At 41.8% G+C, this 24,785-nt stretch overlaps 1 protein-coding gene across 2 annotated transcripts in view; it reads right to left on the bottom strand.

The window, feature by feature from the left end:
• Positions 1-6,939: 6,939 nt before the first annotated feature.
• GUCY2C (guanylate cyclase 2C) overlaps positions 6,940-24,785 on the bottom strand; it is an 81,743-nt gene continuing 63,897 nt past the window's right edge. For both annotated transcript variants that reach the window (XM_014540187.1, XM_005866793.2), the window contains 8 exons: positions 24,043-24,134; positions 21,435-21,593; positions 17,196-17,388; positions 15,480-15,654; positions 12,363-12,461; positions 10,862-10,956; positions 8,871-8,947; positions 6,940-7,780 (listed from right to left, as the gene is read on the bottom strand). In XM_014540187.1, coding sequence (XP_014395673.1) covers positions 7,606-7,780; positions 8,871-8,947; positions 10,862-10,956; positions 12,363-12,461; positions 15,480-15,654; positions 17,196-17,388; positions 21,435-21,593; positions 24,043-24,134 — 1,065 coding nt within the window. In that variant the 3' untranslated portion in view covers positions 6,940-7,605. The remainder of the gene's footprint in view (positions 7,781-8,870; positions 8,948-10,861; positions 10,957-12,362; positions 12,462-15,479; positions 15,655-17,195; positions 17,389-21,434; positions 21,594-24,042; positions 24,135-24,785) is intronic.

The raw sequence follows: 24,785 nt of genomic DNA, 5'->3' as shown, positions 1-24,785 counted from the left end.
AAAATTTCATAACGTAATTCCAGGTGACTATGAGGGTATGTTTATTAAAGTTGGGGACAGCAAAACCAGAAAGGGCTTAACACAGAAGAAGCAACAGGAGAGCCTAGACTGGGCTGCCTTAGCTCACTGGGAAGTCAGAGAAAAGGGTACTGTGGAGACAGGGTCAGGGGGTTAGCCTGGGACAAGCCACCACTGCCTATTGCTCCCTCAGTTGCAAGTCTTGTGGGGTCCCTTAGCGGTTAGAAGACGTGAGCTGTGGGGGAAAGGAGGGGAAAGAGAAAGTCAAGGGCTGCTCCCCAGAGGGAGAGTGTACACGCTGGATCCTTTGTTTTGAGGCTTTTATTTCTCTCTGATTGGCGGGAATTTTATGGGAGGTCTCAGGGGAGGGTTTCAGCAAAATATTCATCAGTTCTCAGGGTGTGCTCATTCTGGGCCGTGGTCTCCACTGATTGGTCAGTGTCAGGGCAGGGGGTCATTACTTATTGCTGCTGGTCCTGGTGTGGCCCACCTGGTTTCGCTGCTTTTCTGGGCCTGAACCTGAAATACAACTGAGGCCTGGATGTTCTCTCCAGGGAAGTGACCTTCTGTGTCTGGCTGTGAATTGCTCGGCCAGTTTGTTCAGCTGTCAGTTTCCCTGTTCCACTTGTCCTAGCTTCCTGGCCTGTCTCAATGTAGAAATTTTCTTTAAGGAGACCATATGCTGGACTGGAATCCAGACACCAATGCATATCATACTGATGATAATCTATACAATGTCTAAGGTGGGATCGAAAAGTTACAGGAAAGTTTGAAAGTTCAAAAATATATTTATTGTTTTTTCTCAAGCTTCAAGTTCTGTTGATAATTTAGCAGTGAGACTGGGAAAATACCCCCTTATTTTTTCCCTAACTTGACTCGTTTCTCAGCAGCAAAAGCAGAGCATGCCCCCTCTAGTTCATTGTTTCTGTGTTTTGGCTTTTAATGTTGAGGAAGTAAGCTTCTGGTTAAAAACCTGTGTGCGATTTTTTCAGGCCTGACCTTACACAATTACAGAGACTTTTTTTTTTTTTTTTTAATATAGAAGGCCTCACAGGGAAAGCTGCCCTCCCCATGTAACTGCAGAACCAACTCAAATGGTCCTATCCTGTTTAATGAGATTCCGAGTTGCTTTTCAGAGACAACAGACCATCACTGCAGGTCATGCATATGTAGAAGAGAGAACTTTGATCTCCAACTGTGCCCGGAACCAGTCTCATGCGCTCCCCCTTACAACCAGGGAACCAAAGGACCAGAACTTGAACACCGGAATCCTTCCAGGAGCCAAGGGCCTATTGTCCAGGAAGATTTAGTGTCGACATCCCTTTACCATAAATGGCCAAGTTCCAAGGTCCTCCAGTTAAAACTTGCCCACCAGCTATTCTGCATATCTACTCCTCCAACCCCTTAACAACCCGTCACCTAGTCCAGTGTGTAAGATTTGAGAATTAGAACTCCCATCTTATCAGTTGGCACCTTTTCAAACAATAAACCTTTCCTTACTCCAAACTCAGATGTTTTGAATTTTGGCCTTTCAAAGAGTGGGGCACATGGACTTTGGTTTGCTAACAGCCCATGCATTCCAGTCTCTGGAGGGAGGTGCAGTCAAGGACTCTGGCCCCCCGGATAGTCATGCTCTTGGTATAGTTCATTCCAAGCCCTACTTCCTTCATTCCTATCAGTCTTTTATCCGAGGCCTTGGCCAGGAGTCCCCTCCAGGTGCCTCTGTGGAGACCTCCTCATTAGGAGGAAGGAACTTTGAAGACACCTTTCCCCACTCTGACTCACGACCCAGTAATTTCCCACTCCTAGCCGTCTCCCACACTCTCTCTCAAGCCCAGGGTCCTTAAGACTGCCAGAGCCTTTTGTTTGGGGCTTCCTCAATAGTGAGACTACCTCCACATCTGTGCTGATACATATGACCCTCAACCAGCGTGCTATTCCATGGGGGAAAATGGAACAGGGGGAGGCAGTGTTTTTTTGTTGTTGTTGTTTTTTTGGTTTCAGACTCTTGCTTATATCATCGCAGTCAGTGATTAGAGGTTTAACTCTTTCATTTTTGGCTTGTTGCTTTAATCAGCTATACCAACAACAGGCAGCTCAGCTCTCTCTCTTCCAGCCCAGTGGAGCTCCTGGCAAATATCAGGCCCAATTCACCTTAAGCTAAAGGATAGTTAAAATCAAATAGCTTAAACCATAGTTAGATTTCAACAAACATGTGCAAAGTGCCTAGTGTATTCCAGGCACTGTGCTGGGCTCTGTGAATAGAGAGATGAATGAACCACAGCCCCTGCTTTTGAAGAGTTCATGGTCTGAGGGGTCTAGAAGGTTAATAGTTCACTTGGCTAGTGTAGTGAGTGCTGTGAGGCAGGTAAGCACAGGGTGCTTCGAGAAACACTGTTCCATGCTGGTTTTGTTCCTGAGCTGAATGGGTGACTGGATAATCAGGATCTCTTTAGAAGATGCAGGAAGCTCTTGTACAAGTTCCAGTTTTACAAGAGTCTGTTCTTTCCTAAACCTCAAGTTTTTATTTATTTCCAAAGAAATATAGAACTGAAAATGATAATTCATGCTTTCTATAACAAAGGTGTCATGACTCTGTCCAAATGTTAGGACACAATCAAGGGAGCATATTACTGTTGTTGTTTTTTTGTTTTGTTTTGTGTGTTTTTTTGGCCAATAACTCTATCTATCCTGGGTTGGGTTAATACCTTAAATAATTTGATGGAATAATCTACATGATATAAAATTGCAGTTACTTAAAGGTGCAAGATAAGATGCATTTTATCTTGGGATAGATGCATTAAACTGGGATTGCATTGCATAGTATATGCGTATGTGTAAGCACATGAATAAAGGTTTATATTCTATAAAAGTACAGAATAAAAACAGTAGTTCTCCTTACTCATGGGTTCACTTTCTGTGGCTTCAGTTATCCACAGTCAATGGTAGTCCAAAACTATTAAATGGAAAATTCCAGAAATAAACAATTTGTAGTTTTAAATGGTTGTTCTGAGTAGCATGATAAAAGCTCTCACCACCTCACTCTGTCCCACCTGGAATGTGAATTATCCCTTTGTCCAGCTGTGTATGGACAAATTATCCCTTTGCCCGCCCCATTAGTCACTGAGTAGCCATCTTGATTATCAGATTGACTGGCATGGTTTGTGTTCAAGTAACCCTTATACTAGCCTAATGCTATGTCACAATGCCTGTGTCATTCACCTCACTTCATCTCATCACATGAGCACCTCACATCATCACAGGAAGGGTGAGCAGAGTACAATAAGATATTTTGAGAGAGAGAGAGAGAGAGAGAGAGAGAGAGAGAGAGATCAAATTCATCATGGTCTAATTAGCATATTAGCGGTAGAAGCTGGGCCTGTGAGGGCCAAGGCAAGCATCTGCGGCTGCGAGAGCTGGGCCCCTTGCACGAATTTCGTGCATCAGGCCTCTAGTATTGTTATAATTGTTCTATTTTATTGTTAGTTATTGTGAATCTCTTACAGTGCCTAATTTATAACTTAAACTTTATAATAGGTATATACAGGGGTGGGCAAAAGTAGTTTTACAGTTGTGCGTATAGAAGATAATACAATAATTAATGAATAATAATACAAGAATAAACTGTACTTTGTGCAACTTACAACTGTAAACCTACTTTTGCCCACCCCTGTGTGTATACGAACAAACAGGATATATAGATTATGGTACTATGCATGGTTTCAGGCATCCGCTGAGGGTGTTGGAACATATCTCTTGCAGCAACGGGGGGACCACTATAATGGTATTTTTAGCAACTACAGCTGACCCTTGAACAACATGGGTTTGAACTGCACAGGTCCACTTATAAGTGGATTTTAAAAAATAAATATTGGAAAGTTTTTTTGAGATTTTTTTTACTACCATGAGGCAATTATATCAATTATCCTAGGTTACCTTAAAGCAATGATATTGCTGCTGCTTTATTATCAATGCCTGAATTGTTATAGCTGTAAATGAATATAAATTTCCTTTTCACATTATTTTTTTATTTTTTGATAATTCTTAAAACTGATGATGACTATAAAGGGATTCATTAGCTATAGTCCTTCTAAATTTGTGTACATTTGAAAAATTCTATAACCAATCCTATATAGTAAAAGCCTAGGTAGCATCATGCCCTTGTGCGACATCATCACATCATCACTTGCACGAATTTCGTGCATCAGGCCTCTAGTAGGGAAGTTGGGGGCGATCAGGCCAGCAGGGGAGGGCAGTTGGGAGCAATTGGGCCAGCAGGGGAGGGCAGTTGGGGGCAACCAGGCCTGCAGGGGAGGGCAGTTGGGGCAATCAGGCCAGTAGGGGAGGGCAGTTGGGGGTGACCAGGCCTGCAGGAGAAGACAGTTGGGGGCAATCAGGCCGGCAGGGGAGCAGTTAGACGTCAATCCAGCGGGCAGGGGAGTGGTTAGGAGGCGATCAGGCTGGCAGGCAGAAGTGGTTAGGGGCAATCAAGCAGGCAGGCAGGCGAGCGGTTAGGAGCCAGCAGTCCCAGATTGTGAGAGGGATCCCAGATTGGAGAGGGTGCAGGCTGGGCTGAGGGACACCTCCCCCCGCCCCATGTACGAATTTCGTTCCCCAGGCCTCTAGTTGTTAAATATAAAGCAACTAGAGAAGGGAAAAATGGAAAGTAGAGGTTATTTGTTGAGAACCTAATGTGACCGACACTGTGCCAGGTGCTTGGTAAATTTCAATTAAAAAAATCTTAGTAACAACCCCTTGAGATGGATATTATGATTCATGGTTATTAATGAAACATCAGGAGCTTGGAGACATTAATTAACTCACAGCTAGAAAAGAGCAGTGCAAGAATTTGACCCTTGCTTGGGTTCCATTCTTAGTTGCTGTCATCACTGGTATCCCATAACCATATTGCTAAGTGGACAAGCTGGACAAGCAGAGGCCACACATCTGTTTAAAGGCAGAGAAATGTTTCACAACCATGTAGGTTCTGTAATAGAAGACAAACATGAGCCTGCTATTGAGATGTTTTAGCAATGCCCCTTAGCTTTAAAGATGCTTTTGAGTTTTGCTGGTTGATGTTGAAGTTGCTAAATTTGCCTGCTGTCAAGAACATTGCTTTGTACCAAAACCTACTTATCTCTTTACATTTCCCTCTCCCCTACAGGATTCAAAGCTTGGCAGAGACCATGCTTTTATAATTCCCCGTGCCTAGTTCCTGAAATAAGAAGAGATGCTCCTAAATGAATGACCAGGAATGTTCATGTCACAACCTCATCTCCATGCAGAAAATCTCCTTGTGCAAGACGCTGAGGCAGATTATACACCTCCAGACTCCAAGAAAGGACTCTTGCTGCATATTAGTTCTCAACCTGTAAATCAGGAGATAATTTATCCTATTACCATTTGATTTTCTGCTTTTCCAGGAGATGGAAAAGATAACGTTTCTGAATCTGAATGGTTTCCATGGCAGAGGCCTGGGAGGGGGAAGTGTTTGAAGTAGTTGTTTTAGTTCTGAAGGTTAACGCCAGAAGTGTTACAAGCTTGTCTTGCTTGCCTTTGCTGATTCCAGTCTGCTCAACACCACTTGACTTTTGCCATTTCCCCAGAAATTTCAAGCAACTGAGTCATGCTGGGGTGCCATAAGAAGGGTCCCGAGACGGCTGCTGGATGGCAGGAAAGGGATATCTGCAGAGTTTGAAATTCTGTGTCTTTATAGTTAAACAGGATTTGACTTTATCCCAGACCTCAGATAGCTGCAGGCCCTGCCTCCCGTGGTAGAGGCCTAGACGAAGTCTCCTCAGGTGGGGCAGCGGTACTGAATGTCAAGGTTCTTAGCCCTGAGCAGCAATGCTAGCTTTGCCCTGCTTCCGTGTGGGTGGATTTAGGCAGCTTTTCAGGGAGCACAAGATAGGGCTGGTGCATTTCAGGAAAATGGGAGGAATAGGTGGAAACACATACACAAGCTCAGTAAGCTTTCAACTATTAACTATAGGGTGTCCCCCCAAAATGTACACACACACACTGAATAATTAGAAAGGCAGTGTTTATTAAAATACACTTCATTTTCAAAATTGAGCTATCAGCTGTTAAAGTGTATATATATATATATATTTTGGGGACACTCTGTATATATTAACCCTAATTATAGCATATCAATCCTAATATACAGCATATTTTCTGCAAAAATTATGAGTTAAATAAAATTTAATGGAGATAAGATACTTAAAATATAATTTACAATTTAAAATAGCCTATCAATCATGAATACAGAAGAAAAAAGTGCCAGTAAAGAAAACAAAAACAATATAAATGAAATGAGAACAAAACTCCCCAACTTCGAGATAGTACATCCATTCCTCTTTCCCAGGTTGAAGCTCCCTGAAGCAAGTGATCAGGCTCCAGAGGGAAAAGTAATTTACTTTTCCAGAATGTTGCAGGGCTTGGGCGGGGCGGGCTCAACAGGGCGGGCGGAGGGAGCCGTTATGGTGCCCTCAGTCCTGTTCCCAGAGGCTCTGCTTCTCAGAACCCCCGGAACCGCTGCAAACCTCGGAGGGAAAGCTGCCTTCCAACTGATGCCAGACACTCCCGCTTCTCCCGTTTGGGTCCGAGTCCCCAGCGATTCGCCCGTATCTGGAGCTCAGAGTCTGAGACTCCCCCCTGACCGAAAACGACAACCGCGCTCTCAGCCACCAGCCCGCTTTGCGCGCGCACCTCCGCACCTGAGTTTTTTCCACACTGCGCCTCCTCTGAGCCTCGGTGTGCTGTTATTTTTCCTTCTAGTTGAAGAGTCTCTCCTCAGCCAGCCTTCCTGTGGTTCTGGGTGATGTCCGTTCCGTCTTTTAGTTGTATTTTTGAAGTGGTTGTTTGCGGCAGCAGTCTGCGGTGTTTACCTATGCCGCCATCTTGGTCTCTCCCCCAGAATATTCTTATAAAATGTTCCAGACAGGCAGCCAAAGTTTGTAACTGGAACCCAAGTTCGGCTGCCTGCCACCACAAAAACCAAACTCGTGAGACAGATGCTGGTGAAAAAAGAAAGAGGTTTTATTCAAGTGCCGGTCACCTGAGGAGATGGGGGACTCTTGCCACAACGCCCAGCTCAACATCTCAGAGCAGGCAGGGGTTTTAACGAGGAGGGAGAGGCAAAGCAGAACAAAGAGACCAAGGGGTGAAAAGTTCTCTACGTGCAGGCTACACAGTCCATTCCGATAAGGACCTCGAAACCGGTCGAGTGATGGTCTGTGTGTGTCACCCTGGTCTTTGTCATCCTGGTTCTATAGTTGAAGGTCAGCAAATCGCCCAGAACTGGGATGACTGAAGGTCGGAGTCTGTATCTGAAGTCAGTTCCTAGGATTCTTATACAAACACGTTTTTATAAGTTATAGATCAGTCAGAGTCAATATTTATAGAAACAAATAGAATGGTGGGTGGGTTAGGTGGGTTACGATACCCACTGTTAGAGGCTCAGTAGGAGGCATCTGAGCCTTGTGTTCCACTGAGGTCTCCGGGAAATGGAGGCTTCGGGCCCCTGGAGGTCGCTGTGTGAGGGCATTTGTACTTCATTTGCCTGAGTCCTTGGGCCTCTTAGGTTTAGAAATAGGTGGTCTCCCTGTCTGTGGTGTTCAGCTGCATGTATTCCAGAGAGCCTTTTTTGTAGCTGGCTACACGCATGGGTCTTCGGTTTCTTATCCCCGCAGTCTGTCTTTTCTGCAAAGAGCTGGCAATCATGTCTGAAAACTCAGCCTGCAAGCGCTGTTGATTCTCCCTGGGAAGTGAGTGGGGAGGGAAAATAGAACTTCTCAGCAACTCATACAGAATATTTCTTCGCTCCAGAACAATCCGCTCAGTTTACCCAGCACTTATCAAAGGCTTCTGTGCTAGACACAGGAAGTCCGTTAACAGGCTTGCCTCGGATGACCATAAGGGACTGTTAGCCTGCTCTGTGCAGTTGAATATATAGAAAAAGCAGAATATATTTCAAACTGAAAACTGTTATTTCAATTTCAAAGTGAAACACCATGCTGCTAGAACTTGGAGGCGCTGTTAGGTTCACCCATGCCACTGCAGGGAGGGGGCCAGAAGCCAGAACGATGCCGGGCCCCTGCAACCCAACCCTGAAAATGTGTTGGTCCCACACATTCCTAGGAGTGTCTAGGGAGGACTCAGAATGAATGGAGGGTTTCAAGAATTTGGAATGGACGTGGAGCAATCCTAGGAAGAGGCCAGGTCCCCTGTGCCCCAGGGAAGACCTGGGTGGCTTTGGCATCTATAGGTTTGCCATCTGTCTGGGTCCAACATCTAGGAGTCTGCCAGACGGGGTTTCTCTACCATAGCCAATGCCACAGCAACGGCCACGTGAATGACTGCAGCAACCACTGTGCAACTTGGTGACCATTTGAGTCAGCTTTAGGGGAACTGAGACTGTCAGACCTGGAACCTGTCTTCCTCATCTCAGGGAGGACATACATTCTATGGGAAGACCCAGAACCACAGCTCCAGGGATGGGGTAGATCCCGTTTTCAACATGTGGCCCAGCAGAGAGCTGTAGGCAGGGGTGGAGGTGCAGCGTGCCTTTTCGCCTCCAGTGTGCTTTACTCTTATCAGAACCAGACACGCAGGAAGTGAGCTCTCAACCGTCCTCTGTTCTCCTGGGCATGCCTGGAATACCCAGCTTCTAGCAGCCAGAGAAGGGAGATTTCTAAACTTCTCACACATGTAGTCCTCATATTTATACATCATTGACACCGTCAAAGCACTTGCCAAAAATCAAGTCTGATTGGTACGTTAGCTGTACGAAGCCCAACTTACAAAGCCAAGACCTCCACTCCCCTTCCCCACCACACCCAGCAGCTTACACAGTCGGAGGGGTTGGCAGGTTGTATTCTTGGTCCTTCATCCCGGTCAGCCAGTAGGTGGTCTCAGTTCCTTTTCCCTAGTGAGACGGGAGAGGTGAGAACCATGGAGGCCAATGAGACAGTTCAGTTCTAGCCCACCGTTCTGACAAGTGTCTGTTTCTAAGAAACATTTCCCCTCTGAGTTCCTCACCAGTGCCTATATTTCAGTGCAGCACACCTTCCTGGTATGGTCTGCATTACATATGGACAGAGCTTATTTCCAAATGCTTTTTTATTTTATTTTTTTGTTGTTAATCCTCACCCGAGGATATTTTTTCCCCTTGATTGAGAGAGAGAGAGAGAGAGAGAGAGAGAGAGAGAAATATTAATGTGAGAGAGACACATCGATTGGTTGCCTTCTGCACAAACCCTGACTAGGGCCAGGATTGGAGCCTGCAACCAAGGTACATGCCCTTGATGGGAATCAAACCTTTGACCTTCAGTCCACGGGCTGATGCTCCAAACACTGAGCCAAACCAGATAGGGCTCCAAATGCCCTTTTAGAAACAAGTCTCTTGCCCTGGCTTGTAGCTCAGTTGGTTAGAGCATCATTCCAATAGCCAAGGTTGTGGGTTCAAGACCCAGTCAGAGCACATACAAGAATCTATCAATGAATGTATAAATAAGTGGAACAACAAATTGATCTCTCTCTCTCTCTCTCTCTCTCTCTCTCATCAATAAAAAACAAGTCTCTCAATCACCAGACATGTTTTCTTCAAAGTAGAGTCCCCCCCGCTCCGCAAAGATTTTTAAATATCACTATGGCAACATCACAAGAACTCCAAATTAAAAAGGAAGAAAATTCATCTACAGTTCTGTTATGCCAACAAATCCGACTGGCTTTCATTGTCCACATTTTCTTCTGGCTCATTTTGCCATGAAGTTTGCCACAAAAGTTTTGCCACAGTTTCCCCACCTAAAGTGTGTAAACTATAAACACATGTGCATCATAATAAACACTTATTAAGTGACATTTTCTCGGCCCATCTAGAGGCTATAAAATGAATGGAAACTTACTGAAAATCCTGGTTTTGCTAGAGCTGGTATTTGAAAAGGAGAGTGGATGGTTATATATATATTTTAAAAATTACCCATCTTTAAAAATAGCGGGTATTTATTTATTTATTTTTATGTGTTTGAATTGTAGTAATCCATAAACTGCTTCTATCTGGGGAGAAATGCTCGGGGTAGAAAATGTATTTCTGGAGGATTAAAAAGTGAGTGTGATGTTAGGACCCTACTACATAAAAGGAGGCTTAAGTTGCAACCACAGTGTAAAGGCTAGAAGCGCTATGGCTACTGGAGACAGATGGTCTTACTGGCAATAGTTGGCCTCAGACCAATTGTGAAAAGATTGTAATGACCTTCAGAAAGCAGCCTGAGAGCCAAGTGGAGGCATTTGGTGGCTTTGGAGGTCAGCTTGCCATCTCTTGTCCAGAGCTTTGAATGATAAAGCAACTGGCTGGAGAGGTGGCCTTAGAGTGGCAGCATCTTGAAGTAAGAGCAAGGACAGCATCTTGAAGTAAGAGCAAGAACGCAAGGAGACAGGGACATTGACTGTAGTTAAATTACTCCTGGACGGGACTGTGGCTCTTGGGTATAAAGGAGGAATTGGGGGCAAAAGTTGGGTACCTGTGGAAGAAATGGTGGCAGCATTTTATGACATAGTGGTCATAGTTCAGAATATGAAAAGGGCTCGTTGAAGTAAAGAGAGGCTGAGTTCACATTCTTTGGCGGTGGCTTCTCCTACATGGGATAGTGGGTGCCCATCGCGGGGATGGTCAGTGATCATCGCAGGGACAGAGGGAGATCCATGCAGGGAGTACAGAAAAGGATTCTTCATCGTATGTTCCCCAGTATTACTGACCATTGGGTGTCTAGTCTCAAAGGAAGTGGCCCACGGGTGTGTGTGTGTGTGTCTTTTCTGGGTACTGTCTCTGTGGGTCCCTCACCTTTAAGTACGTTTCTCCTCTCACTTCATACAAGAACTGGCACTCGGTTCTCTTCAGGATGGCTATGGTGGAGCCACTCACATGGATTCTCAAGGCTGGAAAAGCAAAACAGATCAATGAAAATCTGGTCCATTTGAAATCTGTTATATGAACACATTTGTTTTCCCTTGATTCCGGACATTCACTTTAGATGTTCTTGACCGCTCAGATATTTTAGTGAAAGAACACTTAAAAACACACCCAGTGCAATAAATATCACACGTGGGAACAAAGAGGGTCTGGCACTGTTTTCAGGGTGCTGAGTGACAGCGCTCCTGGGTTGTGCTCCATGGATTCTCATTCCAGCTCAGAGTGGTAGCCCCAGGACCTTGTTTTAGATTTAGCTTGTGGTGCTGAGCTTGAGAACTGGCATGTGGTTTCCCCATGTAAAAGTTCCAATAAGTAGCCCAAGTGTTGGTGACAAGGTAAAGATTCAGGAGACAGTTATAGGGTCTTGATTTTCTCAAATTTTACTCTTCTGGGATATTGTTATCTTCCTGACAACTAAGTGGTGAGGATATACTTCCATTCCTCAGTCCATTGCTGTACATCACCTTTCCCATTACGGGTTCCACAGACAATAACAATAGTAAGAATAATAGCACTCCCATATTGTATGCCTACCATCTATCAGAGGATTGCTAAGTGATTAACATATATCCTCTCCAATCCTTCCAGCAAGGTTGGTATCCTATCCTCAAATTTTTGATGCCTAGGAAAAATGAGGTAATTCCCCCACTACCTTAACACAGGCAGTGACTTGCATTGTTATAATTTTAACGCAAGTCTTATAAACTTATTCTTTCCTTTACATCATGATTTTCCAGTATAAACCAGTATCAGATTGTCAGTAAATTGCCAAAATACTGTTCTAACACCTATATTTTTGCAATGTCTGCCCACATCTTCTAATGCTTTTATTCACTCTTGTATATATTTCTGTTACTATCACTGTCATCAATATTTATTTAGCATCTACTACATGCAACACACAGTGCCTCTACCTTGCAAGGCAAATGCAATATAGGTTTTTGCAGATAACAAATACATTTTTCTTTACTAAAACCAATTCCCAGGAAAACCAAATAAAAGAGAAATAGGAAAATGAACCAAGTTGTATACTCCATACCTAGCCTACTGATTTTTTTTTAGTTAACTTACATGGATCTTTGCTAAAGTTAATGACTATTCCAGGTAAAGCATGCCTGAATGCATTGCTAAATAAACCCAAACTAATAGAAGCGACCTAAAACTGAGCCAAAGGAAAGAATAATGATCAGTAAACAGTCGCAACAAAAGCAAATGTAGCAAGGCCTGGAATGACAGTCTTGTGGTCATTCAATGTGAAGAAGGGTCATTCATTCATCATCTCACTGGCACTTCTTGTGCACATTATCCTACAATTCCCTCCTGCTGAAAGACAGAATCTTTGTCCTCTAAGAAACACAATCTCCCTTCTTACGGAGGCCAGTGGATTCCATCCTAGAGGCTGTGTTGACGGTATCTCCAAATAGGCAATAACGAGGCATCTTGATCCCCACGACGCCCGCGGCACAGGGACCTGGAAAGGGCAGAAAGCAGGAAGTGGGGGAATGGAAATCACAGAGAGGAATGAAGGTGCCACAATGTTGAATACTCCACTTGATGGAGGCATGTCTGAGGGTGTGAATAATGAGCTCGAATGAAGAATGTATTCAATGAGGGAAACATCATTATTCAACCAATGCATGCTTTCAGAAAGTATTTTGCTCTGGCATAGGAAAGTACATTTGCACAAAGCAAAAAGGCATCAGATCCAGGCTAAAAGGTGGGGAGTCATTCTGAATATTTTCAATAGAAGCTGTAGGATGAAGACTATCCCAGTGTTTGCTCACTGTGCTGAGCCACACAGCCCTGAGCTCTGAACTGCCGGAGGTCCCAGTACACTTGAAGGCTCAATGGCCCAAGTTTGTCTTATTTTACTTTGATTTAGTAGGGTAGCGTTTCTGGGATTAATGGCATGATGATGGAAGACCCAGAAGACAAGGATCTGGCAGAATTTTCCCTGAGCATTTCACGTGCCATGTGAATGCAGTGGAATGGGGGAGCACAAGAACATTCTAGCAAAAACAAAGCCGAGGAAGACTGTGCACTGTGTATACCAGGTGGGGAGGAAGGGTTGTTTAAACAAGTATTTGTGTGGAATGACTGAACGCAAGGGGTTAAAGATTTTAGAGGTTAAAGATTAACTCAGAAACTACAAAAACAGGTGTTGGATAGAAGTAACTACTGGTCTTCTAGTTTGGCTGATTTCTAGTTGGGTTTTGATCTATGTAAGTTGAGTTTCTTTATAGATTTATCCTATAAACACTCTGTGTTTATGAAGATTAAAAATGTACAAAATACTGGACTCCCCCTGAGTGCTGAGCTTTTCCCTGTTAGATTGGGTGTAAAATAAACAAAAGATAAGCAAACAGAAAAAAACAAACAGACAAAAGAATAACTCCAGCAGGAAAGGCACAGCAGAGGCAGCTGCTAGATGAGATTTCTGATCTGGGCCTTAGGTCTTGTCACAAGTGGCTCTTCAGAAATGGAGTGATAACACTGAGGAGGGCCTGGACATGGGAAAATCCTTGCAGATATTAGTCTTGTTTTCAGCTATCAGTATTTAACTTCGACCCGTTCATTTCTTAGGGTTAAACCCTAGGATCGTACCTAGACAGTAAGTATGCGTGCCTACTATCTATCCTTATTTCAGCCCAATAAGGTAGTGCTGGGGCCCTGGTAGTCCACTCAGACCTTGAGGGGGTCACAGGGAGAGAGAAGGGGCCAGGACCCAGAGCTCCAGCCTCTCTGACTTGGTTCGGTCAGACCTGTTGCTGTTCCTTCCTCTGGCGATTTGCAATGGCTCAAAACAGACAGAATGAGAGGGCCTGGACATGGGAAAATCCTTGCAGATATTAGTTAGTCTTGTTTTCAGCTATCAGTATTTAACTTTGACCCTTTCATTTCTTAGGGTTAAACCCTAGGACAGTACCTAGATAGTAGGTATGTGTGCCTACTATCTATCCTTATTTCAGCCCAATAAGGTAGCGCTGGGGCCCTGGTAGTCCGCTCAGACCTCGAGGAGGTCACAGGGAGAGAGAAGGGGCCAGGACCCAGAGCTCCAGCCTCTCTGACTTGGTTCGGTCAGACCTGTTGCTGTTCCTTCCTCTGGCGATTTGCAATGGCTCAAAACAGACAGAATGATGTTGCTGGCTGAAGAGATGACCAGCAAGTTCCCTCGTGTGTATATGGAAACATCTAAGACATTTGGCTGTGGACACATTCGGGAAAGGCTACAGCTGTGTTCCTGGCAGTGAACACGCGGTAGCAGTTTTTAACGTCTATTGACTGTCACTTTGAGAATCTCATTGATTTCTTAATCAATATTTACTGCCAGGCTTTGAGACAGGTGCTGTGGATACAGGATGACTTTTGTAAATGCAGTTGTCTGGTCCTGGCCACAAAGCCTGGAGCGATCTCTCCAGTTTTCTATACTGTGGCTCTTCTGCAAGGCTTGAAGGCAGAAAGAGGAGCAATGACAAGAAATTATAGGGAGATGTGAGTTAATTTAATACAGGAAAGATTGTCTTATGATTACAAATATTTAATAATGGAGTGACGTGGCTTTGGATACAGTGAGTTTTCAGGAAATCCTGGAATTGTTCTAAAAGTGGATATGAAATTACTAGTACTTATCTTGGAACCTGTAAAGATAATCTATGTCCTATAAAGTGCCGGGAGCCGGTCCATCCTTGCTGCTTGACACAGTCGCTGCAGAAAAGAAATGTCTGCACAGCATATGTTTCAAGGGACTGGTTAAAACACATAGCACCAAGAAGGGGAGCAAACATATTAAGAACAGTGTGCTATATACGCCAGGTCCCTTGAAACATATGCTGTGCAGACATTTCTTTTCTGCAGCGACTGTGTCAAGCAGCAAGGATGGACCGGCTCCCGGCAATAAAGGATTAATCTAGATGATTTCTGAGGTCCTTTCCAACTATGTTTTTCTAGAACAATTGTAACTCATCTTTTCAAATCTCTACATTCAAGGGTGAGTAACTTTCATGGTTTTTGAAGTGGCTCATGTGCTTTCTGTACCAATGAGAGGGGTGGGTGTAGGGGGCATACATGCCCTTTTATTATAAGAATTTGACCAGCCATCCCCTCCCCACCCCCATAGATAGTCTAATCCATTTAAGATACCATAATACTTTAGTGGGGGAAAATACTGAAGTTGGGGGCAGGGGAGAGGGAGGGAATGGGAAGGAGATAAATGAAACACTAAATATAGTGACTTAACCAGGAAATCTGGAGCTTGTTATTTTAGGATGTGGTGTTGTTTATCATTCCAGGAGTCAAAGGTGTTTCCTAGAACTCTCTAGGGATGGGTCTAATTATGTCAGGATGTGTCATGGACCTCATTTTTGGCAGACAGATCCAAGAGTAAACCTCACGTGAACACTGATCACATTTGAAGACTCTACACTTTCTGATTTAGTGAGTGCACAGAGATACATATGGTTCCCATTTGCTACAATGCTCAACCCCATACCAGAGTGAACTCCAATGCGAATCCAGATCGGGAGGCCGGGAAGATGCTCCAGCTCGAAGGTCCCCATGAAGCTGAGAATATCCAAGGCCATCTTGGCAATGTCCACTGCATGCCGATTGCCGTTTCTCTTAGGCAAGCCACTAGCTACCATGTAGGCATCACCAATGGTTTCCACCTGTGAAAACAGTTTCTGATTAGTGAAGCTGCCCCTTCAAAAGGCACAAGAAATTAAACATAAGCAATTAATCACATATCAAATACAAAAAAAAAACCTCATTATGAGCCCTGTACACTTTTTTTGGGACCAGTTTAAGAGCACTTCTATGCTCATTTCTTTAGGGTTTCCATAGTCTAGTAAAATGGATGATAAAATAGCTGTAGATGTTTTTATATAAGTAGTTCACAATAATGTAAATCACCCAGAGGTGTTGACAATTCTATGAATGTTTAAATAATCCGAGTAGCTCTATGTTATTTTAGAAAGACCTTTATTTACCAGAAAAGTCATTTTCAGCACTTTACCAATTTTCACATACTATTTGAAAAAAAAAATTGTAGTTTCCTCCAAGATAAAATACATATTCTTGTAGTATGGTGACTCTACACACTTTTATTATAATAAGTAGTAGATTTATATTAACAGTACTGTATAAACATTATTCTTTGATAAATGTCCTCTCCTCCCTTTTAATTTTATTTTCACAATCATATGTATAGTTCACGTTTATTGGTTAGTTAACTTCTTTTTGTCATATATCTCTAAAATGCATAATCATTTTCTGTCTAACAAGGGCTATTGTTAATATGGCTTTCTGAGGATTGGGCTAAGACAAACCCTAAAAGGGGAGTCCTCTCTGTGAGTAATAACCAGTATGACAGAGTATTATAATAATGAGTTTTAAGCTTTACTTAAGGACACAGTGTTCCAGGCATATTGTTTATCTAAATAATCTTTACAATAACCCATTGAGGTGGGTATTGTTATCATCCCATTTTACAGATAGGCAAACTGAGACCTGATGAAGTTAAATATATTTTAAGAGATCACATGGTTCGTAAGGGGCAAATTGGGATTTGAATGAAGAGATCTATTTCTAAAGCTACTTGTTCCATATGGTATGCTGCTTTTCTAACATGAGAATGTGGGAATTCAATTCCCCTTTTACTCTTCTGACTCAGACTTAATAGCCTAGAACTGGTCAGCATGCCAGTCAGGTAATAGATCCAGTTGTGAACTTGTAGAAATCTCTCTCTCTTCTTCTGTGGTCTTTTCTGAATGATGCTGCTATTTCAACAACAAGATATTCTTATTCTACTTATTATAACTCCAGTGTCTTGCAATTAGCCTGAACACTATCCATTTTTTGAAGATGATTTGAGAGGATATAATTTTCTCTAAATTTAGTACCCAAAATTCATTCCTGCTGAACTTTATGTTGTTGTTTTTTTCAAACTACTTAAAGTCATATGGTCATTTTGACTTCTGGCCCTTCTTTTTTCTTTTATTGTTTAAAGTATTACATGTCTTCTCTCCCCCACAACTTTTAGCCCTTCTTATTCTTTTACTTCCCTTCATTTTGAGCTCAGATTCAACCACTGATGCATTAAATCATAATTTAGGAAGGACAAGACCTGAGAAGTAACAGGAACAACTAATTCTGACTCTGCTGACCTGGGGCCTCAGGATCGTCTCAGCCTGTTAGGTGAGGTGGTTACCTTGTACACGTCATGGTGATCGAGAATGTGGTCAAAGCTCTTATAGATGTCATTCAGCATGTCCACCACTTCCATGGGGGTGCTGTATTTGCAGATAGTGGTGAAACCTACGATGTCACTGAAGTAGATGGTAACTTCCTCATATAGTTCAGGCTCCACAATGCCTTTCTCCTTCAGGGACTTAACCACTAGCCTAGATGAAAGGAAAAAATTTGCCATCAACTTTAGTAAATTTTTTTTCTTCTCTTACATAAATATTTGAGGCAGAAGTAATTGTCCACCAGGAATTCTAGAATTTGGGATTGCCAGTAAACTGGGTGGCTAGGAAGCAAAGATAAGTTGCATATACCATATATTACATACATACATAAACATATAATACATGCATTTGAACTCAGATGACTATAAGCAGGTTTAGCATTAAATTAGTACTTGACTGTTGAACCTAATACACATATACACATGCTACTACATAACATTCTTGCCCACTTTTTACCTCTCTATTCATAGTTTCTTCTAGATATAACTCTATATCCAGAAGCTGAGAGGGAGAGTGTGTCATTAATGCAAGGGCTTGAGTGACTATAGCTATATCAGATCTTTCTTATCATCCGAATCAATGATTTTACCTCCCAATGTCATTTAACATGACATTGTTTGTTATCACTATGAAGGAATATGCACTTAAAAATTAACTTGGATGTAGTATGGACCAGAATTTATTTGATATATTCTGAACCAGATTTGGGTTCTTTAAAAAGCAAAGTCAATTACCATGTAAACAAGTTAAAATTATCCTAAAATCGAAGAAGTCAAGTAGAAGCAACTTAGAATATCTTTGTTGAAGAGATATAAAGAGCAGTTTATCAGACTCAGAATTAAGAGAGAAGAGCTACAAGAAGGGACTCCATATTCCCTTATGTGCCAAGGTGGCTTTTCATTTCCCCCAACCCCATCATGAGCTGCATGCTCCCCATCCGCCCTTGGGGTCACTCTGTAAAGGATCCGAGTATGGAACCACTAGAACCAGCACCTGGAAGCTGGGAGGTACCATAGAGGTCATTGAGAAGAAATCCCTTATTTTCACAGATAAGAAAGCTGAGGCTTAAAAGTATGACTTTTACAAGGTCCCATGGCCACTGAGAGCAGAGCCAGTCCAGAACTCAGCAACATCTACCCCTTTAGGGCTTTTGTTGCTCAGCAACCCCCCAACCCCACCCCCAAGGCCTGGGACTGTCGGGGAGCTGGGAAAGGCCTGGAGCATGCTGACTGTGGTAGAGGAAGAATGTCAAGCACTTTCCCAGAAACCAGCCCATCAAACACAGAAATTACTTGGAGAACCTCCGAAGCTTGGAGGGAAGAAGTTTTTCAGCTGGTGCAGTGAGGGAACTCAGGACCTTTGATAAACAGCCGTTCGGTGTGGCTGTTTGGATGAGCAGGGGCACCTCTGGGCTGGTTGTTCTTGACATGCCCAGTGTAAGGGTGCAGATTATTTTGGAGGCCACCTTGATGTAATGATAAAATTGGATATTTCCCATTTTTACCCTTCATTTTACTGATTATATCTGAAAAGTCCTATGAGCTTGGAAAGTAGCATGCGTGTGAGAGAAACTGATATTCAGATAAATGATGGAAGAACTATAATCTCACACGGTGAGCTTTCATAAACAGGTTGTTGCTGACACAGAATTAGTTGTACAGAGTAGATGTCTTTGAAGAACTTCCCAAAGAAGAAAAACCTTCTATTTTAATCTGTTTAAGAACCCCAAAGGGAAGGGTTCAAATAAGTGTTAAAGTAGTGATCTGGTTCCTACATGCAGTCTTAAGTTTATTAATAATTTTGCTGTAAATATTTCTGTTTTATTCTTCTAGTTACTGTTGGTTTTCTTTTACAAATACAAAGAGTTTTTACATAAATGACGGAAGTGAGTTGCACTGGCGTCATGGTGTGTGGCAGCTATTGAAGAGATTTGTGTTCTACAACCTTGGCAATCCAATAAAAACATTTACCATCTCGTGGTCAAAGTGGCACATTCAAGCAAAGGGAAGAAAAGAAATTCGAGGTGGTGAGCTAGTTTGCAATCATTTGAGTGACGTTCTTGGTTAAAACCACACTGATGATGACACCCTGGAAAGGCAGCCAGCTAACCAGGGTCTTGTTTTTGCTACAGAGTTAAAGGCCAGGCAAAGAAGGATGCGTTATGTAACTAACATTCATGGAGCGCTGACAGAAGTTGCCTAACAGCCTATTCCAAGGGTGCCATTCCCAGGCTGTTCCTCGGCTCTGTGAGGGCACGTGGGTTCTATATTAGGCTCTCTTGCCCTAGCCGGTTTGGCTCGGTGGATAGAGCATCGGCCTGCGGACTGAAAGGTCCCAGGTTCGATTCCGGTCAAGGGCATGTACCTTGGTTGCGGGCACATCCCCAGTGGTGGGTGTGCAGGAGGCAGCTGATCGATGTTTCTCTCATCGATGTTTCTGGCTCTCTATCTCTCTCCCTTCCTCTCTGTGAAAATCAATAAAATATATTAGGCTCTCTTGAGGTCTGGATGACTGAATAGAGTATGTGTGTAACTTACTTCTTCACTCAGGCTGTAGAAGAGAAACTATGTATTTAGAAAACATCCTGTACAATCTGAAAATCATTTCTTTACTCATGTATAACTGATATTTGAAATTAAGTATGGGATCAAAATAAAATAATAATTAATACAAGTTATATATAAAAGTCAGGCGACTATGTGTAATAACAACAACCATGGACGTTCCAGGCACTGTGCTAAGTATCTTAAATCCTGCACCTTATTTCAGGGGATGTTTTGGAACAGCCTGTGAAGCACAAGGGAAACTGAGCTTAGAGCATTGAGGAAAGTGCCCAAGATCACACGTCCACAGTAGGCGGTGGGACCATGATTTGAAGTCAATTTCCATGATTTTATCTAACTGCTAGATTCCTTACATTATCCTTAACCTAATAGGACATTTTATTCTATTTTCATGAGAGGAAAACATTGCTTCTCGCTGTAAGAGTTGTAACCACAGTGGCCTTGTCCTATGCCTATTTCCTAGCTCTTCACATTTTAATTTCTTGCTTATTAGCTGAGTACCAACACTTACAAAACTTTAAACTGTTTGGTGACCCCAACCTTACTTCCTTTCCCTTCTGTCACAGCTGTTGTATTATTTCATAAAATGGAGGCCAGCCTATACATGCCTAGGAGAGGAGATATCTAATGTGTAGCCTCACCTCCTCCACTAGAAACACACTTCTTGTAATTTGGCTTCTACTTTGAGGTAGAAAGAAAGCAAAGAAACAAATACTTAGTGCCTGAAAGTGCCTTATAGCTCACAGATTCCATAGGAGACTTAAATGTCCATTTCACAGAGGAGAGACCGTGACTTGCTTAAGGTCACAGACTTAGTAAGAGTGACACAGAGATGTTGGAATCCAGGTCATTCCAACTCCACAGTCCATGCTCCTTCTGTGGCACCACATGGCCACTTGAAAATAACCTCTTTTTTTAAAAAAAGTATTTAAAGTGCAAGAGAGCAGAACAAGGGTTAGCAAGATCCATGCATTTTAAAACGCAATCTCTTAAAGAATATGCACCCCTATGTTCATAGCAGTGTTATTTATGATAGCTAAGATCTGGAAACAGCCCAAGTGCCCATCAGTAGATGAGTGGATAAAAAAAAAGCTGTGGTACATTTACACAAAGGAATACTAAACAGCTGTAAAAAGGAAGGATCTCTTAACCTTTGCAACAGCATGGATAGACTTGAAGACTATGTTAAGCAAAACAAGCCAGTTAGAGAAAAACAACTATCACATGATCTCACTTATATGTGGAATCTAATGAACAAAATAAACTGATGAACAAAATAGGTCCAGAGGCATAGATGCATGGAACAGAATGACAGATCTCAGTGGGGAATGGAGAAGTAGAAGAGGAAGAGATTAACCAAAGAACATATATGCATATAAGCATAGCCCAAGAACACAGACAATAGTGTGGGAAAGGCCTGGGGTGGAGCAGGGGCTGGTGGAGGGGGGCAAAAATGGGGAAAAGGGGGATATCTGAAATATGTATATGATACAAAAAAAGAATATGCAAAATGGACCATTCCTAAATAGATCAAGAAAAACAATGCTAGACAAATATGCTGAAGCTTTCAGCTTAAAGTATGAGGCATAGCTGTGTTGTTGTGGGAAACCACATCAGCAGGACCATTTGTCTTACCTTGGGAGCAACATAAAATTTAGTCTGTCAGCTCTGTCCCTCTCTGCCTTGTACAGCTGTGTTCTTTCCTCCACCAGATGTTCCAGATTTCGAGAGTATAGCTGTAGACGTCGGATCAAGGTGTCCATATAACTTTCACTTTTCTGGTCATGAAAAAGGCTGTGGGTAGTAATATATAAAGAGCATTGTTAAGAAAACATGAACATCCATTATAACTATGGGCAAATATGATGAACAGGTAATTAAACAAAGAAAAAATAAAAATGGCTGATACCTAACAAAAACATTTAACCTCAGGAAAAATGAAAGAAATATAGAAATAAGATTAACAAAAAGAAAGAAAGAAAGAAAGAAAGAAAGAAAGAAAGAAAAGCAAATGTTATAACAATGATAATCAATGTAGGTAAGAAGGAAGACATATATACATACAACCTTCCTGGAGGGATATCTGGTAAAATGTATCATAGCTTTTTAAGAATACACATACCAATCAGCCCATCAACTCTGTTTCTAAGAATTATTTTAAGGAAACAATCATGAACATGCTAAAGTTAACTACAAAGCAAGTCACAGCAATTTTTATAATGGCACACATTTGAAAATAACCTAAATGGGTAACAAAAAAGTAGTTAAAATATTATGGTACAATGGAGTACTAATGTAGCATTAAATGTGAATTAGAATAGTTAAACACAAAAGATACTACTTCTATATCGCTCATGAAAAATTTCATAAAATAGCAAAAATTATAATCTCATTTTTAATTTTTGAAAACTGATGGTCATCTACTCACAACAAATGATCTTTGTTCTTTCTTGTTTGCTTATTCATTTTCCAAAATTTTAATAAATATTTTATAATAAAGGAAAAACTTTCTTAAAAAAAAAAAGCTCTAGAGGAGATAAATGAAAGTATATGAGGAGAACCAAGAAAAGCAAAGTTGAGCCTTACATGATCTCCTCAGAATGGAAAGCCGGGATCCTAAAGCAAAAAACCTAACTCTGAATGCTTTTGTTAGACCAAGGAGACTTGGATGAGATGCCAGCTTTCTGTGACATGAGCCTATGACAAGCCTTGGTGCCAAGCTGGTTTCAGAGGCACGCTGAGTTCCTGCAGAGTCATTGTGGGGATCAAAGATAATGTTGGTAACTAACACATATGGCACAATTGAAGGGGCTGAACAAATCATACCATTTTGTTATTACAACAACAGCAATTATAAATTATAATTTATACAGTCAAGGAGAAGATGGCCTACATCATCATCCCCTTGGGATGTGGAGGGATGATTGTTAAAAATTCAGTCCATTCCTGAGTCCCATTGCAGACCTATAAGACTGGAAATTGCTGGGCTTGGGATTAAGAAACAGAATTTTTAAACAAGTTCCCCAGGGAATTTACTAGAAACACCTAGAGTCTAGTTGGTAGAAAGGGCAAGGGAGCAGGTGTAAAGGATGAGGATGGGTATCTTATTTCATGATGAATTGATTTAATTAAACATTTCCTCAACCTTGGCTGCATTTTAAAAAAATTGGCTGCAAGTTTTAATCATCTAAGGAGCTATTAAAACTCCCGATGTCAGCCTGCTCCCCAGATCAATGACATCAGATTCTCTAGGATAGACATCAGGGGCCCAGTTTATCTCCAAGAGTTTACATGTCATCTGTCACATGTACAAGCTCATCTGCTCTTAGTAACAGGTTTGTGAAGCGATGAAAAGTGGGCAAGAATTAAATCGCTTATTATTTCCGGCTCCTTTCCCCCAAACGACAGCTTAGATCTACCAAATCAATGACCTCACTTTGATTAACTTCACTCTACTTCTTCTCCAGCCTTGGGCTTTTAGCCTCGTTAAGTATCTGAATGACTTAATGAGAACTACAGAAAGTTAGAGCTGGAAGGAATTGTACAAATGATCTTGTTCAGTCCAATTTTACTAACAAGAAAATTGACACCCAATTAGGATAAGTGTTTTGCCCAATGTCCCACAGCAAGCTATTATTAGATCCTAGTGTAGAAATTGGGTCTCCTCTCTCACTCCAGTTATTTTTCTCACTCTGCACTGTTTCTAACAGAAAACACAAGAAATCTAGAATTCAATCTTACTGGATAATTGTGTGTTACTTTTTAAAAAAAGATCCTGAATTATAGTCTGATTCATGACTCAAGTCTTAAGGATGTAGGGCCAAAGTTGCTGATCCTAAGATTTAATTTTTTTTTTTAAGATTTGAAAAATTTAAGAAACTTGGTGATCTTAAGAATTATCCAGGGACTTTATAGATTTCCAGGACCCATAACAGACTTCTAAATTCTAATTACCTGCAGAAGGGTCAGGGAACTATATTTTTAACAGACATACTTATGATTAGTCAGAATATAGTTTTTAATCAGGCAAGTTTTGCCCTTGAGTATTTAACTTGCCAAGTGATTATTTCCCAGAGAAAATGGTCTGGTAGTCTCCATATCATTTTAATTTTTCTGAGGTAGGTGCTTCAGTCTGGGGTTTTTCATTAGAATAGGCATTCTTATTCTTAGGTGCCACTGAATGTCAACTATTATTAGAATAATGTGAAATCGGTGAGAAAAAAAGCAAAAATGTCAGCAATACCCAAATATCTTGGCCAGTGTAGTCTCAATTTTCTTGAAATCTGGTCTCTTTTCTGGATCTTCCTCCCAGCAGTTTTTTACAAGTAGATATACCTGGAAGGAAGAAGGGGTGAATTAGCTCAGGGGGTGGCATCCTATCCTATTTTCCTCCAGGATGGGAGTAATTGAGGCAACGACTATTTTAAAAACATCTCAACTCTGACAATGAGGGTGAGGTCGCCCAGTTGTCTGCAGTGTATCTCAGGCATCACCACCTGTACCACTTTGCCTAAGCCCTTCCCTTAGACACTGAATTAATGAAATAGGTGATATTGATTTGGACAAGGCCAGATTGATGGGAGAGACAAAATCTTTACATTCATTTGCAGGGTGTGCGTTGGGAAGAACAAGAAACAGTTGGGTTCAGTGAGTATGTGACAGTGACTGTCAATGAGAGCGAGGCACTTCAAGCAGCATTTTTAACCGTGGCTCAGAGTGGAATTGCCTGGGAGAGTTTACAAAATTTCTTTTGCCCAGGCCCCAACCTAGGAGATTCTGACTTAATTGGTTTATGAAGGAATCTTAGGGCTCTCGGATTTAGCAAACAAAAATATAGAATACCCAGTTAAATTCGAATTTCAGATAAACAATGAATAATTTCTTTAGCATAAGTATGTCCCAAGCATGGGCAAAGGACATGTATGTATATGTATATATATAATTATTTTCATTACATATTAATATAAAATGTTTATTATAGTATTA

This window comes from Myotis brandtii, unplaced genomic scaffold, assembly GCF_000412655.1.
Source record: "Myotis brandtii unplaced genomic scaffold, ASM41265v1 scaffold237, whole genome shotgun sequence".
Classification (NCBI taxonomy): domain Eukaryota; kingdom Metazoa; phylum Chordata; class Mammalia; order Chiroptera; family Vespertilionidae; genus Myotis; species Myotis brandtii.
This window is presented reverse-complemented; position numbering and strand designations above follow the sequence as displayed.